Source organism: Oncorhynchus keta, unplaced genomic scaffold (assembly GCF_023373465.1).
Source record: "Oncorhynchus keta strain PuntledgeMale-10-30-2019 unplaced genomic scaffold, Oket_V2 Un_contig_862_pilon_pilon, whole genome shotgun sequence".
Classification (NCBI taxonomy): domain Eukaryota; kingdom Metazoa; phylum Chordata; class Actinopteri; order Salmoniformes; family Salmonidae; genus Oncorhynchus; species Oncorhynchus keta.
The window spans coordinates 171,008-189,760 of NW_026290161.1; the positions used below are offsets into that span (position 1 = coordinate 171,008).

Genomic DNA, 18,753 nt, shown 5'->3' on the forward strand with positions numbered 1-18,753 from the left:
TAACCACACTGTCTATGTGGGTGGACCAATTCAGTTTGTCTGTGATGTGTACACCGAGGAACTTAAAACCTTCCACCTTCTCCACTGCGGTCTCGTCGATGTGGATAGGGCGATGCTCCATCTGCTGTTTCCTGAAGTCCACGATCATCTCCTTTGTTTTGTTGACATTGAGTGAGAGGTTTTTTTCCTGACACCACACTCTGAGGCCCTTCACCTCCTCCCCGTAGGCTGTCTCGTCATTGTTGGTAATCAAGCCCACTAATGTTGAGTTGTCTGTAAACTTGATGATTGAGTTGGAGGCATGCATGGCCACCCAGTCGTGGGTGAACAGGGAGTACAAGAGGGGGCTGAGCATGCACCCTTGTGAGGCCCCAATGTTGAGGGTCGGAAGTGGAGATGTTGTTTCCTACCTTCACTACCTGGGGGCGGCCCGTCAGAAAGTCCAGGATCCAATTGCACACGGTTGGGTTGAGACCCTGGGCCTCTAGCTTGATGATGAGCTTGGAGGGTACTATGGGGTTGAATGCTGAGCTGTAGTCAATGAACAGCATTCTCACATAGGTATTCCTCTTGTCCAGATGGGACAGGGCAGTGTGCAGTGTGATGGAGATTGCATCGTCTGTGGACCTGTCGGGGAGGTATGCAAACTGAAGTGGGTCTAGGCTGGCCGGTAAGGTGGAGGTGATATGATCCTTGACTAGTCTCTCAAAGCACTTCATGATGACAGAAGTGAGTGCTACGGGGTGGTAGTCATTTAATTCAGTTATCTTTTCCTTCTTGGGTACAGGAACAATGGTAGCCATCTTGAAGCATGTAGGGTCAACAGACTGGGATAGGGAGCGATTGAATATGTCCGTAAACACACCAGCCAGCTGGTCTGCGCATGCTCTGAGGACGTGGCTAGGGATGCCGTCTAGGCCAGCAGCCTTGCGAGGGTTAACATGTTTAAACGTTTTACTCACGTCAGCCACGGCGAAGGAGGGGGTGGTCCTTGTTAGCGGGCCGCGGGGGTGGCGCTGTATTATCCTCAAAGCAAAGGCGTTTAGTTTGTCTGGAAGCGTGACGTCAGTGTCCGTGACGTGGTTGGTTTTCTTTTTGTAGTCTGTGATTTCCTGTAGACCCTGCCACATACGTCTCGTGTCTGAGCCGTTGAATTGCAACTCCACCTTGTCCCTGTACTGGCAATTCGCTTGTTTGATTGCCTTGCAGAGGGAATAGCTACACTGTTTATATTCCGTCATATTCCCAGACCTAATTCCATGGTTAAATGCGGTGGATCGCGCTTTCAGTTTTACACGAATACTGCCATCCATTCATGGTTTCTGGTTAGGGTAGGTTTTAATAGTCACAGTGGGTACATCATCTCCAATGCACTTCTTTATAAACACAATCACAGAATCAGCGTATAGGTCGATGTTGTTCTCTGAGGCTGACAGGAACATTTTCCAGTCCGCGTGATCAAAACAATCTTGAAGCGTGGCTTCCGATTGGTCGGACCAGCGTTGAATGGTTCTCGTTACTGGTACATCTTGTTTGGGTTTCTGCCTATAAGACGGTAGGAGCAAGATGGCGTTGTGGTCGGATTTGCCGAAGGGAGGGCGGGGGAGGTCTTTTTATGCATCACGGATGTTTGAGTAGCAGTGGTGGAGGGTATTGCCCATGCGCGTAGCGCAATCGATATGCTGGTAGAATTTAGGTAGCCTTGTTCTCAAATGTGCTTTGTTAAAATCTCCAGCTACAATAAATGCAGCCTCAGGATGTATGGTTTCCAGTTTGCACATAGTCCAGTGAAATTCCTTGATGGCCGTCTTGGTGTCTGCTTGCGGGGGAATGTACACAACTGTGACTATACCTGACGAGAATTCTCTTGGTAGGTAAAATTTGATTGTAAAGAATTCTAGGTTGGGTGAGCAGACGGATTTGAGTTCCTGTATGTCGTTATGATTACACCATAAGTCGTTAATCATAAAGCATACACCCCCGTCCTTCCTCTTCCCAGAGAGGTGTTTATCTCTGTCAGCGCGATGCATGGAGAAGCCCGGTGGCTGAACTGATTCCGACAACATATCCTGAGCCATGTTTCCGTGAAACAGAGAATGTTACAATCTCTGATGTCTCTCTGGAAGGCAACTGTTGCTCGAATTTCGTCTACCTTGTTGTCAAGACACTGGACATTGGCTAGTAGTATACTCGGGAGCGGTGGGTGATATGCACTTCTACGGAGTCTGACCAGGTGGACGCTTCGTCTGCCCCTTCTGCATCGCCGATGTTTTGGGTCGACTACTGGAATTCGATCCATTGTCCTGGATGGTGGTCCGAACAGAGGATCCGCTTCGGGAAAGTTGTATTCCTGGTCGTAATGTTGGTAAGTTGACGTTGCTCTTATATCCAATAGTTCTTCCCGGCTCAATGTAATAAGATTTCCTGGCGTAACAATGTAAGAAATAATACATAAAAAATAAAATACTGCATTGTTTCCTAAGAACTCGAAGCGAGGCGGCCATCTCTGTCGGCGTCATCTATATAAACTCAGCAAAAAAAGAAACAGCCCTTTTTCAGGACCTTGTCTTTCAAAGATAATTCATAAAAATCCAAATAACTACACAGATCTTCATTGTAAAGGATTTAAACACTGTTTCCCATGCTTGTTCAATGAACCATAAACAATTAATGAACATGCACCTGTGGAACGGTCGTTAAGACACTAACAGCTACAGACAGTAGGCAATTAAGGTCACAGTTATGACAACTTAGGACACTAAAGAGGCCTTTCTACTGACTCTGAAAAACACCAAAAGAAAGATGCCCAGGGTCCCTGCTCATCTGCGTGAACGTGCCTTAGGTATGCTGCAAGGAGGCATGAGGACTGCATATGTGGCCAGGGCAATACATTTTAATGTCTGTAATGAGAGACGTCTAAGACAGCGCTACAGGGAGACAGGACAGACAGCTGATCGTCCTCACAGTGGCAGACCACGTGTAACAACACCTGCACCGGATTGATACATCCGAACATCACACCTGCGGGACAGGTACAGGATGACAACAACAACTGCCCGAGTTACACCAGGAACGCACAAAACCGCCATCAGTTTTCAGACTGTCCGCAATAGGCTGAGAGAGGCTGGACTGAGGGCTTGTAGGCCTGTTGTAAGGCAGGTCCTCACCAGACATCACCGGCAACAACGTCGCCTATGGGCACAAACCAACCGTCTATGGACCAGACAGGACTGGCACAAAGTGCTCTTCACTGATGAGTCGCGGTTTTGTCTCGGATTCGCGTTTATCGTCAAAGGAATGAGCATTACACCGAGGTCTGTACTCTGGAGCGGGATCGATTTGGAGGTGGAGGGTCCGGCATGGTCTGGGGCGGTGTGTCGCAGCATCATCGGACTGGGCTTGTTGTCATTGCAGGCAATCTCAACGCTGTGTATTACTGGGAAGACATCCTCCTCCCTCATGTGGTACCCTTCCTGCAGGCTCATCCTGACATGACCCTCCAGCATGACAGTGCCACCAGCCATACTGCTCGTTCTGTGCGTGATTTCCTGCAAGACAGGAATGTCAGTGTTCTGCCATGGCCAGTGAAAGTCCGGATCTCAATCCCATTGAGCACGTCTGGGACCTGTTGGATCGGAGGGTGAGGGCTAGGGTCCATTCCCCACAGAAATGTCTGGGAACTTGCGGGTGCCTTGTTGGAAGAGTGGGGTAACATCTCACAGCAAGAACTGGCAAATCTGGTGCAGTCAATGAGGAGGAGGGGCCACACCAGATACTGACTGTTACTTTTGATTTTGACCCCGCCCCCCTTTGTTCAGGGACACATTATTCCATTTCCGTTAGTCACATGTCTGTGGAACTTGTTCAGTTGTTGAATCTTTTTATGTTCATATAAATATTTACGCATGTTAAGTTTGCTGAAAATAAACAATTCTATACACTGTCCAGACATAGTATATTAGGTTCCCATTGTATACCCTCCTATGACAACAATGTTTACGTGGGTCTAGCAATGACAGCAAAGCTTATGTCTGACAGCTGATGTCAGACATAAGTGAAGTGATATATGATCCATTCCTAAAGAGCTCTTAGTGAAAACAACATATTTGACGTGGTTCCCTGAGTCACTGGATCAGTAACAACATGTTGTGACATAGTTCCCTCAGTCACTGGATCAGTAACAACATGTTGTGACATAGTTCCCTCAGACACTGGATCAGTAACAACATGTTGTGACATAGTTCCCTCAGACACTGGATCAGTAACAACATGTTGTGACATAGTTCCCTCAGTCACTGGATCAGTAACAACATGTTGTGACATAGTTCCCTCAGTCACTGGATCAGTAACAACATGTTGTGACATAGTTCCCTCAGTCACTGGATCAGTAACAACATGTTGTGACATAGTTCCCTCAGTCACTGGATCAGTAACATGTTGTGACATGTTGTGACATAGTTCCCTCAGACACTGGATCAGTAACAACATGTTGTGACATAGTTCCCTCAGACACTGGTGACATAGTTCAGACACTGGATCACAACATGTTGTGACATAGTTCCCTCAGACACTGGATCAGTAACAACATGTTGTGACATAGTTCCCTCAGTCACTGGATCAGTAACAACATGTTGTGACATAGTTCCCTCAGTCACTGGATCAGTAACAACATGTTGTGACATAGTTCCTCAGTCACTGGATCAGTAACAACATGTTGTGACATAGTTCCTCAGTCACTGGATCAGTAACAACATGTTGTGACATAGTTCACCTAACAACAGTCACTGGATCAGTAACAACATGTTGTGACATAGTTCCCTCAGTCACTGGATCAGTAACAACATGTTGTGACATAGTTCCCTCAGTCACTGGATCAGTAACAACATGTTGTGACATAGTTCCCTCAGTCACTGGATCAGTAACAACATGTTGTGACATAGTTCCCTCAGACACTGGATCAGTAACAACATGTTGTGACATAGTTCCCTCAGACACTGGATCAGTAACAACATGTTGTGACATAGTTCCCTCAGTCACTGGATCAGTAACAACATGTTGTGACATAGTTCCCTCAGACACTGGATCAGTAACAACATGTTGTGACATAGTTCCCTGAGTCACTGGATCAGTAACAACATGTTGTGACATAGTTCCCTCAGACACTGGATCAGTAACAACATGTTGTGACATAGTTCCCTCAGTCACTGGATCAGTAACAACATGTTGTGACATAGTTCCCTCAGACACTGGATCAGTAACAACATGTTGTGACATAGTTCCCTCAGACACTGGATCAGTAACAACATGTTGTGACATAGTTCCCTCAGTCACTGGATCAGTAACAACATGTTGTGACATAGTTCCCTCAGTCACTGGATCAGTAACAACATGTTGTGACATAGTTCCCTCAGACACTGGATCAGTAACAACATGTTGTGACATAGTTCCCTCAGTCACTGGATCAGTAACAACATGTTGTGACATAGTTCCCTCAGTCACTGGATCAGTAAGAACATGTTGTGACATAGTTCCCTGAGTCACTGGATCAGTAACAACATGTTGTGACATAGTTCCCTCAGACACTGGATCAGTAACAACATGTTGTGACATAGTTCCCTCAGTCACTGGATCAGTAACAACACAGTTGATAAACACTGGTTGACATAGTTCCCAAACAGCGCCCTATTCCCCATAGGGCTCTAGTCAGATGTAGTGCACTATACTGTATAGGTATTAGGGTGCTATTTGGGACACAGATTTGTTTTGACATGTTGTAATAAACTCTGATCAACTGAACTAAGTCAGTGAGTAAAATCCCTCCTCCCTTTGTCTCTCCCATTCCCAACATGTGTCTGACCTCCACTGTAGCTTATGACAGAGGACGAGGAGAGAGAGAGATCCTCCTTGTAAATGAAGCAGCTGTTTAGCAGCTAAATAAAGCTGTGAAATGTGCAGGAAACAACTCTCCTCACCTGCCTGGGTAGTGTGGACGTCTCTCACCTAACAGCTGTTTACATTTCCACTAGTGACGAGAGCTCTGCTCCTCTCTACCAGTCAGTTACAACAAGCCTGCAGCACACGTCCGGAACATCTCAGATAGCAGCATGTGTGTTTGTGTGGTAACAGGCATCTTCCAGTATGTAGCTCTAAAGTACCTGAAGGTTGGCCTGTTGTTGTGAGCAACGTGCTGAAACGATGGAAGTACTTAATACACCATCAAAACATTGTAGTGACGCCAGTAAAAGTAATGTGAGCCATATTGAGAGAGAGAATATAACTCATATTTATGTTTATTTATTTTCCCTTTTGTACTATTTGCACATTGTTACAATACTGTACATATACATAATATTCCTCTGAAACATTTGTGAGTGTTATGTTTACTGTTCACTTTGATTGGTTATTTCACTTTTGTTTATCACACACACACACACACACACACACACACACACACACACACACACACACACACACACACACACACACACACACACACACACACACACACACACACACACAGACACACAGAGACAACCAACACACAGACCACACACACAGACCACACACACACAGACCACACACAGCACACAGACCTCACCACAGGTCACACAGACCTAACAGCTGTTTACATTTCCACACAGACCACACACACACACAGCACACACACACACACACCACACACACACACACACAGACAGACAGACACCACACACAGACAGTAACAGACAGCCACATTGACAGAGAGAATATAACACACACACAGACAGACAGACACACACACAGACAGACAGACAGACAGACTACTGTACACAGACAGACACAGACTGACACACACACACACACAGACAGACCACACACACACACACACAGACACACACACACACACACACACACACACAGACACACACACACACACACACACACACACACACACACACACACACAAACAAACAACACAAACAAACAAACAAACAACACAAAAACACACAGAACCACACACAAACACAACACACAAACAAACAAACAAACAAACAAACAGGTCTCACAGACACACAACAGCTCACACACACACAGCAGGACAGACCACACACACACGCAGCACGCGGGCACACACGCAGCAGACACACGCACGCACGCGGGCACACACACACACAGACACACACACACGGACCGTCACACACACAGACACAGTGACACAAGGCTTTAGCACACACACACACACAGTGGATCACACTTGGTTAACAGACACCACAGACAGACCACACACACACTCACACAGACAGTGACAGACCACACTGACCACACACACTCACACACACACACGGACCGCACACACACAGACCACAGACACACGGACCACACACACAGACCACAGACAGATCACAGACAGACCACACTGACCACACTGACCACACACACAGACTACACACACACACAGACCACAGACACACAGACAGACCACACTGACCACACACTACACACACACAGACCACGCACATAAACAGGATCTCAGAGTGACATTCCGTTCTTTTCTAAAAACCCGGACTCCTTTCTCAATGTCTTCCATGTGACTGACCATCAGTAACTCCCCCTTACCAAATACTGCAGCTATGAGTACTGTACTGAGACTGACAAACCCGTCTATGTTACAACCACACTTAACATCACAACTAACCTTGATTTAAGTTACTCCCCAAGCTAATGTCTACCTAGGCTCACTGGTAGTGACTTGGTTAATCAAGGCTTTAGCTCAGCGGGCTCACACGGTCTTATAGCAAGGTTGGTGTAGTGGTACTCACTGGTAGTGACTTGGTTAATCAAGGCTTTAGCTCAGCAGGCTCACGGTCTTATAGCAGGGTCAGTGTAGTGTTACTCACTGGTAGTGACTTGGTTAATCAAGGCTTTAGCTCAGCGGGCTCACACAGTCTTATAGCAGGATCAGTGTAGTGGTACTCACTGGTAGTGACTTGGTTAATCAAGGCTTTAGCTCAGCGGGCTCACATAGTCTTATAGCAGGGTTGGTGTAGTGGTACTCACTGGTAGTGACTTGGTTAATCAAGGCTTTAGCTCAGCGGGCTCACACAGTCTAATAGCAGGGTCGGTGTAGTGGTACTCACTGGTAGTGACTTGGTTAATCAAGGCTTTAGCTCAGCGGGCTCACACAGTCTTATAGCAGGGTCGGTGTAGTGGTACTCACTGGTAGTGACTTGGTTAATCAAGGCTTTAGCTCAGCGGGCTCACACGGTCTTATAGCAGGGTCGGTGTAGTGGTACTCACTGGTAGTGACTTGGTTACTCAAGGCTTTAGCTCACAGTTAATCGGGCTCACATAGTCTTATAGCAGGGTCGGTGTAGTGGTACTCACTGGTAGTGACTTGGTTAATCAAGGCTTTAGCTCAGCGGGCTCACACGGTCTAATAGCAGGGTCGGTGTAGTGGTACTCACTGGTAGTGACTTGGTTAATCAAGGCTTTAGCTCAGCGGGCTCACACGGTCTTATAGCAGGGTCGGTGTAGTGGTACTCACTGGTAGTGACTTGGTTAATCAAGGCTTTAGCTCAGCGGGCTCACACGGTCTTATAGCAGGGTCGGTGTAGTGGTACTCACTGGTAGTGACTTGGTTACTCAAGGCTTTAGCTCAGCGGGCTCACACGGTCTTATAGCAGGGTCGGTGTAGTGGTACTCACTGGTAGTGACTTCTTTGATCATCTGGGCAGAGGAGTGACAGCCCGTAACGATGTGCCTGGTCCACAGTGAAAGGTCCTGACAGGTCTCAGCTCTGAACAGGTGGGCCTCGATGCCCAGTCTGGTTCCCGTACGTGTGGCGAAGGACAGCTCCACGCCCGGCTGGGGAGAGCCTCGGTCGGGACCAGAGTGCACCAGCCTACAGACAGACACACATTCTGTTGTATTCTAAGTGCCTGCTGTTGAGAGAGACTAGCTAGTCAGGGTTGTAACCATATAACCCTCTTCACATCAAGGACATAAAGGTGTAATGACTGATAACATTATAAATAGTAACAGAGTTCTTGGCTGTGTTCAGTAATGGAAACATGTTGTGGACCTGTCCTCCAGTAGCCACCTCATCTTTCAGAGTGTGTTCTCTGCACCAATAGAGTTTGAGGCCAGATGTGTTCTGATTAGAGTTAGATGTGTTCTGATTAATGCTTGGCCAATAGAGGGTAGATGTGTTCTGATTAATGCTTGGCCAATAGAGGGTAGATGTGTTCTGATTATTGCTGTGCCAATAGAGGGTAGATGTGTTCTGATTAATGCTTGGCCAATAGAGGGTAGATGTGTTCTGATTAATGCTGTGCCAATAGAGGGTAGATGTGTTCTGATTAATGCTTGGCCAATAGAGGGTAGATGTGTTCTGATTAATGCTTGGCCAATAGAGGGTAGATGTGTTCTGATTATTGCTTGGCCAATAGAGGGTAGATGTGTTCTGATTAATGCTGTGCCAATAGAGGGTATGTGTGTTCTGATTAATGCTTGGCCAACAGAGTTTAGCTGTGTTCTGATTATTGCTGTGCCAATAGAGGGTAGATGTGTTCTGATTAATGCAATAGAGGGTAGCCAATAGAGGGTAGATGTGTTCTGATTAATGCTGTCCCAATAGAGGGTAGATGTGTTCTGATTATTGCTTGATTGTGCCAATAGAGGGTAGATGTGTTCTGATTATTGCTGTCCCAATAGAGGGTAGATGTGTTCTGATTATTGCTTGGCCAATAGAGGGTAGATGTGTTCTGATTATTGCTGTCCCAATAGAGGGTAGATGTGTTCTGATTATTGCTTGGCCAATAGAGGGTAGATGTGTTCTGATTAATGCTGTGGCCAATAGAGGGTAGATGTGTTCTGATTATTGCTTGGCCAATAGAGGGTAGATGTGTTCTGATTATTGCTGTCCCAATAGAGGGTAGATGTGTTCTGATTATTGCTGTCCCAATAGAGGGTAGATGTGTTCTGATTAATGCTGTCCCAATAGAGGGTAGATGTGTTCTGATTAATGCTGTCCCAATAGAGGGTAGATGTGTTCTGATTATTGCTGTCCCAATAGAGGGTAGATGTGTTCTGATTAATGCTGTCCCAATAGAGGGTAGATGTGTTCTGATTAATGCTGTCCCAATAGAGGGTAGATGTGTTCTGATTAATGCTGTCCCAATAGAGGGTACGTGTGTTTGGAGTGGCGGAGGATTATCATGTGGTCATGGTTGGGTTGTTCAGGGTGGATGCTACTAACCATGTGGCTAAGATAAGATAAATGTGTTTTGCTATTTGACTAGCAGGAAGACAGTGTCTTTTGCTTACTGTGTGGATAGCAGCAGCTATTTCTCTTGTGGCTAGTAGAGTGAGGGTGTGTGTAGCGTACCGTGTAGCTAACAGTGGGTATGTGTGTGCAGGGCTGTGCCAGGAAGCCTTCATGCGTGGAAGGCTGTGATAGAGGAGCAGGTCTTTCTCTGTCACCATCACCAGCACTGGCTTCCACTGCTGCTTCTCATTCTCTGTCTGGGAGAAAACACACCACACCGTGTTAGAATACTAATGCTGTCTAGAGGGTAGATGTGTTCTGATTATTGCTGAAAACACACCACACTGACCATGTTAGAATACTCTCTGTCTGGGTAGAAAACACACCATGCTGTCCACCATGTGTTAGAATACTGCTGTCTGTCTGGTTCTGATTAAAACACACCACACAGACCATGTTAGAATACTGATTAATCTGTCTGGGAGAAAACACACCACACAGACCATGTTAGAATACTACTCTGTCTGGGAGAAAACACACAGGAAGACACACCGTGTTAGAATACTCTCTGTCTGGGAGAAAACACAGTGGGTACACCATGTTAGAATACTTCATCTGTCTGGGAGAAAACACACCACACAGACCATGTTAGAATATTCTCTGTCTGGGAGAAAACACACCACACCATGTTAGAATACTCTGTCTGGGAATACTCTCTGTCTGGGAAAACACACCACACAGACCATGTTAGAATACTCTCTGTCTGGGAGAAAACACACCACACCATGTTAGAATACTCTCTGTCTGGGAGAAAACACACCACACCATGTTAGAATACTCTCTGTCTGGGAGAAAACACACCACACCATGTTAGAATACTCTCTGTCTGGGAGAAAACACACCACACCATGTTAGAATACTCTCTGTCTGGGAGAAAACACACCACACCATGTTAGAATACTCTCTGTCTAGGAGAAAACACACCACACAGACCATGTTAGAATACTCTCTGTCTGGGAGAAAACACACCACACCGTGTTAGAATACTCTCTGTCTGGGAGAAAACACACCACACCATGTTAGAATACTCTCTGTCTGGGAGAAAACACACCACACAGACCATGTTAGAATACTCTCTGTCTGGGAGAAAACACACCACACCGTGTTAGAATACTCTCTGTCTGGGAGAAAACACACCACACTGTGTTAGAATACTCTCTGTCTGGGAGAAAACACACCACACCATGTTAGAATACTCTGTCTAGGAGAAAACACACCACACCATGTTAGAATACTCTCTGTCTGGGAGAAAACACACCACACCATGTTAGAATACTCTCTGTCTGGGAGAAAACACACCACACCATGTTAGAATACTCTCTGTCTGGGAGAAAACACACCACACCATGTTAGAATACTCTCTGTCTGGGAGAAAACACACCACACCATGTTAGAATACTCTCTGTCTGGGAGAAAACACACCACACCATGTTAGAATACTCTCTGTCTGGGAGAAAACACACCACACCATGTTAGAATACTCTCTGTCTGGGAGAAAACACACCACACCAGTTAAAACACACCACACCATGTTAGAATACTCTGTCTGGGAGAAAACACACCACACAGACCATGTTAGAATACTCTCTGTCTGGGAGAAAACACACCACACCATGTTAGAATACTCTCTGTCTGGGAGAAAACACACCACACCATGTTAGAATACTCTCTGTCTGGGAGAAAACACACCACACCATGTTAGAATACTCTCTGTCTGGGAGAAAACACACCACACCATGTTAGAATACTCTCTGTCTGGGAGAAAACACACCACACCATGTTAGAATACTCTCTGTCTGGGAGAAAACACACCACACCATGTTAGAATACTCTCTGTCTGGGAGAAAACACACCACACCATGTTAGAATACTCTCTGTCTGGGAGAAAACACACCACACCATGTTAGAATACTCTGTCTAGGAGAAAACACACCACACCATGTTAGAATACTCTCTGTCTGGGAGAAAACACACCACACCATGTTAGAATACTCTCTGTCTGGGAGAAAACACACCACACCATGTTAGAATACTCTCTGTCTGGGAGAAAACACACACACACCATGTTAGAATACTCTGTCTGGGAGAAAACACACCACACCATGTTAGAATACTCTCTGTCTGGGAAAACACACACACACCATGTTAGAATACTCTCTGTCTGGGAGAAAACACACCAGACCATGTTAGAATACTCTCTGTCTGGGAGAAAACACACCACACCATGTTAGAATACTCTCTGTCTGGGAGAAAACACACCACACCATGTTAGAATACTCTCTGTCTGGGAGAAAACACACCACACAGACCATGTTAGAATACTCTCTGTCTGGGAGAAAACACACCACACCATGTTAGAATACTCTCTGTCTGGGAGAAAACACACCACACCATGTTAGAATACTCTCTGTCTGGGAGAAAACACACCACACAGACCATGTTAGAATACTCTCTGTCTGGGAGAAAACACACCACACCATGTTAGAATACTCTCTGTCTGGGAGAAAACACACCACACCATGTTAGAATACTCTCTGTCTGGGAGAAAACACACCACACCATGTTAGAATACTCTCTGTCTGGGAGAAAACACACCACACCATGTTAGAATACTCTCTGTCTGGGAGAAAACACACCACACCATGTTAGAATACTCTCTGTCTGGGAGAAAACACACCACACAGTGTGACAGGCTGCTGCTGTCATTTGCATGGGGGTTACTGGTCAATGGGAGAAAACACACCACACCATGTTTATGGACTGGGAGAAAAAATACAATTTAGCAAGAGTGATAAGCACATAAAACTAACAGCAAAGACACAACCTTGAACGTCTTCAGCATTTTTCTCTATGTAACTAAGTCTTAGTAACAAAATCTTGGTTATTTTTCACAGGAAGGCACTTTATACAGTTTATTTATCTTGGCCTGTAGATAAACTCTCAACTCCCAGACACCCAATACAACACCGGCTTGCATAACATTATACAGCATAACAATCCTCATTATGAAAGTTACAGCACAATCCTCATTATGAAAGTTACAGCACAATCCTCATTATGAAAGTTACAGCACAATCCTCATTATGAAAGTTACAGCACAATCCTCATTATGAAAGTTACAGCACAATCCTCATTATGAAAGTTACAGCACAATCCTCATTATGAAAGTTACAGCACAATCCTCATTATGAAAGTTACAGCACAATCCTCATTATGAACACCTAGTTACAGCACAATCCTCATTATGAACACCTAGTTACAGCACAATCCTCATTATGAAAGTTACAGCACAATCCTCATTATGAACACCTAGTTACAGCACAATCCTCATTATGAAAGTTACAGCACAATCCTCATTATGAAAGTTACAGCACAATCCTCATTATGAAAGTTACAGCACAATCCTCATTATGAAAGTTACAGCACAATCCTCATTATGAAAAGTTACAGCACAATCCTCATTATGAACACCTAGTTACAGCACAATCCTCATTATGAAAGTTACAGCACAATCCTCATTATGAAAGTTACAGCACAATCCTCATGAATGCCTAGTTACAGCACAATCCTCATTATGAAAGTTACAGCACAATCCTCATTATGAACATCCCTAGTTACAGCACAATCCTCATTATAAAAGCTTAGTTACAGCACAATCCTCATTATGAACACCTAGTTACAGCACAATCCTCATTATGAAAAGTTACAGCACAATCCTCATTATGAAAGTTACAGCACAATCCTCATTATGAATGCCTAGTTACAGCACAATCCTCATTATGAAAGTTACAGCACCATCCTCATTATGAAAGCTTAGTTACAGCACAATCCTCATTATGAAAGCTTAGTTACAGCACAATCCTCATTATGAACACCTAGTTACAGCACAATCCTCATTATGAAAGTTACAGCACCATCCTCATTATGAATGCCTAGTTACTGCACAATCCTCATTATGAACACCTAGTTACAGCACAATCCTCATTATGAAAGTTACAGCACCATCCTCATTATGAACGCCTAGTTACTGCACAATCCTCATTATGAACACCTAGTTACAGCACAATCCTCATTATGAACGCCTAGTTACAGCACAATCCTTATGATGAAAGTTACAGCACAATCCTCATGACCATGCGCCTCTTGTCTCACTATGAGGTCCTCAGCTAGTTGTGAGAACATATGATTCTGGTGGCCATAGGTTAATCCTATAACATTACCAACACATGTTGCCAGGTAACCATATTCTAAATGACTTAAATGTAAATGTAAATATACAGGCTCACAAACGTAGCTCTAACTAAAGCCTGCACAACCACATAGTTAGTGTGTAACAATCATTCAATTTAAAACGCTGCCACAGTATAATTGGCTATAGTATGCGAGTGAATATAAAGTCTGTGGTTAAAGCCAGGCTCAGGACAGTTGCACAGAGCAACCTCAACAAGGCTGTAAAACAAGGATCCCCACCTCTCCCCTCCCCTCCCCTCCCCTCCCCTCTCCTCTCCTCCTCTCCTCTCCTCTCCTCTCTCTCCTCTCCTCTCCTCTCCTGTCCTCCCTCTCCTCTCCTCTCCCTCTCCTCTCCTCCCCCTCTCCTCTCTCCCTCTCTCTCCTCTCCTCCTCCTCTCCTCTCCTCTCCCTCTCCTCTCCTCTCCTCTCCTCCTCTCCTCTCCTCTACTGTCCTCTCTCTCCCTACTGTCCTCTCCTCTCCTCTCCTCTCCTCTCCCTCTCCCTCTCCTCCTCTACTGTCCTCTCTCCTCCTCCCTCTCCTCACACAGCTCCTCTCCTCTCCTCAGCCTCTCCTGTAGTGTGTCCTCTCCTCTCCTCTGACTCCTCTGTAAAGTGTCCTCTCCATCACACAGCTAAGTAGAGACTCAGACTCCAGTCTGTAGTGTGTTGACCATCACACAGCTAAGTAGAGACTGACTCCAGTCTGTAGTGTGTTGACCATCACACAGCTAAGTAGAGACTGACTCCAGCCTGTAGTGTGTTGACCATCACACAGCTAAGTAGAGACTGACTCCAGCCTGTAGTGTGTTGACCATCACACAGCTAAGTAGAGACTGACTCCAGTCTGTAGTGTGTTGACCATCACACAGCTAAGTAGAGACTGACTCCAGTCTGTAGTGTGTTGACCATCACACAGCTAAGTAGAGACTCAGACTCCAGCCTGTAGTGTGTTGACCATCACACAGCTAAGTAGAGACTCAGACTCCAGCCTGTAGTAGAGTGTGCTGACCATCACACAGCTAAGTAGAGACTGACTCCAGTCTGTAGTGTGTTGACCATCACACACAGCTAAGTCTAGAGACTAGAGACTGACTCCAGTCTGTAGTGTGTTGACCATCACACAGCTAAGTAGAGACTGACTCCAGTCTGTAGTGTGTTGACCATCACACAGCTAAGTAGAGACTGACTCCAGTCTGTAGTGTGTTGACCATCACACAGCTAAGTAGAGACTGACTCCAGCCTGTAGTGTGTTGACCATCACACAGCTAAGTAGAGACTGACTCCAGTCTGTAGTGTGTTGACCATCACACAGCTAAGTAGAGACTGACTCCAGTCTGTAATGTGTTGACCATCACACAGCTAAGTAGAGACTGACTCCAGCCTGTAGTGTGTTGACCATCACACAGCTAAGTAGAGACTGACTCCAGTCTGTAGTGTGTTGACCATTACACAGCTAAGTAGAGACTGACTCCAGACTGTAGTGTGTTGACCATCACACAGCTAAGTAGAGACTGACTCCAGCCTGTAGTGTGTTGACCATCACACAGCTCAGTAGAGACTGACTCCAGTCTGTAATGTGTTGACCATCACACAGCTAAGTAGAGACTGACTCCAGTCTGTAGTGTGTTGACCATCACACAGCTAAGTAGAGACTGACTCCAGTCTAATGTGTTGACCATCACACAGCTAAGTAGAGACTGACTCCAGTCTGTACTGTGTTGACCATCACACAGCTAAGTAGAGACTGACTCCAGCCTGTAGTGTGTTGACCATCACACAGCTAAGTAGAGACTGACTCCAGCCTGTAGTGTGTTGACCATCACACAGCTAAGTAGAGACTGACTCCAGTCTGTAGTGTGTTGACCATCACACAGCTAAGTAGAGACTGACTCCAGCCTGTAGTGTGTTGACCATCACACAGCTAAGTAGAGACTCAGACTCCTGAGTGTGTCAGATTGACGTTGTACAAAGGAACATGGGACGGCAGGCGAAGCCGAGGCAGACCACTCCACTCCACACACGCTGAAAGGCTTTCGGCCCTTATAATTATTCACAGACTCCAGAAACGGCATCCCAAATGGCACCATATTCCCTATATAGTGCACTAGGGTGCCATTTGGGACTCACATTGGGACAGGCAGGCGGTAATACAAGAGGAACTCATTAAGAAGCCTGGAAAGCATCCTCTGGCTTGGCTTGGCAGACTGACTGACTGTCTGACTGGTTGACTGACTGCCCAAAGTTCAGGGCTATAGTCTACTCAGTATTAGCCGTCTCGCTCTCTCTCTGCCAGGCAGGCCCTGACTAATAAGAGAGTGATGAAAGAGGATTTAGAGGAGGACGAGGAGGGGGGAAAACCTGGAGTCACGCAGGGAAAAGTCACCTGGGATCAATAGCTGCTGTACTGTATAGAAGGAACACTACAAAGCCCCCATCTGGGCTTCTTCTGTTGGCAACTACTGCATCAGCTATACTGTATGGGGTTCCAAGAATGCTTGGCTCACCATCGTATAACTGCCTCACAAACATCACATATGAGTTAATATCAGAAGGTGGTCTGTGAAGGCATATTATAGGTCTGCCTCACAAACATATGAACTATTATCAGAAGGTGGTCTGTGAAGGCATATTATAGGTCTGATTCACAAACATCACATATGAGTTAATATCAGAAGGTGGTCTGTGAAGGCACAAACATCACATATGAGTTAATATCAGAAGGTGGTCTGTGAAGGCATATTATAGGTCTGCCTCACAAACATCACATATGAACTATTATCAGAAGGTGGTCTGTGAAGGCATATTATAGGTCTGATTCACAAACATCACAAATGAGTTATTATCAGAAGGTGGTCTGTGAAGGCATATTATAGGTCTGATTCACAAACATCACATATGAGCTATTATCAGAAGGTGGTCTGTGAAGGCATATTATAGGTCTGATTCACAAACATCACATGAGTTATTATCAGAAGGTGGTCTGTGAAGGCATATTATAGGTCTGATTCACAAACATCACATGAGTTATTATCAGAAGGTGGTCTGTGAAGGCATATTATAGGTCTGATTCACAAACATCACATATGAGTTATTATCAGAAGGTGGTCTGTGAAGGCATATTATAGGTCTGCCTCACAAACATCACATACGAGTTAATATCAGAAGGTGGTCTGTGAAGGCTGGTCTGATTCACAAACATCACATGAACTATTATCAGAAGGTGGTCTGTGAAGGCATATTATAGGTCTGATTCACAAACATCACATGAGTTATTATCAGAAGGTGGTCTGTGAAGGCATATTATAGGTCTGATTCACAAACATCACATATGAGTTATTATCAGAAGGTGGTCTGTGAAGGCATATTATAGGTCTGCTTCACAAACATCACATATGAGTTATTATCAGAAGGTGGTCTGTGAAGGCATATTATAGGTCTGCCTCACAAACATCACATATGAACTATTATCAGAAGGTGGTCTATTATCAGAAGGTGGTCTGTGAAGGCATATTATAGGTCTGATTCACAAACATCACATATGAGTTAATATCAGAAGGTGGTCTGTGAAGGCATATTATAGGTCTGCCTCACAAACATCACATATGAGTTAATATCAGAAGGTGGTCTGTGAAGGCATATTATAGGTCTGATTCACAAACATCACATATGAGCTATTATCAGAAGGTGGTCTGTGAAGGCATATTATAGGTCTGATTCACAAACATCACATATGAGCTATTATCAGAAGGTGGTCTGTGAAGGCATATTATAGGTCTGATTCACAAACATCACATATGAGTTAATATCAGAAGGTGGTCTGTGAAGGCATATTATAGGTCTGCCTCACAAACATCACATATGAGTTATTATCAGAAGGTGGTCTGTGAAGGTCTATTCACAAACATCAGGTCTGATTATCAAACATCACATATGAGTTCACAATTATCAGAAGGTGGTCTGTGAAGGCATATTATAGGTCTGATTCACAAACATCACATATGAGTTATTATCAGAAGGTGGTCTGTGAAGGCATATTATAGGTCTGCCTCACAAACATCACATATGAGTTAATATCAGAAGGTGGTCTGTGAAGGCATATTATAGGTCTGCCTCACAAACATCACATATGAGTTATTATCAGAAGGTGGTCTGTGAAGGCATATTATAGGTCTGCCTCACAAACATCACATATGAGCTATTATCAGAAGGTGGTCTGT

The 18,753-nt window shown here is 45.0% G+C and overlaps 1 protein-coding gene across 1 annotated transcript in view; it reads right to left on the reverse strand.

Annotated features, from left to right (window-relative positions):
* The window catches only part of LOC127926922 (beta-1-syntrophin-like), a 56,852-nt gene that overhangs the window by 8,839 nt on the left and 29,260 nt on the right, over nt 1-18,753 (reverse strand). Inside the window, exons 4-5 of the mRNA XM_052512551.1 lie at nt 10,367-10,503; nt 8,685-8,881 (exon numbers count right to left, since the gene is read on the reverse strand). Coding sequence (XP_052368511.1) covers nt 8,685-8,881; nt 10,367-10,503 — 334 coding nt within the window. The remainder of the gene's footprint in view (nt 1-8,684; nt 8,882-10,366; nt 10,504-18,753) is intronic.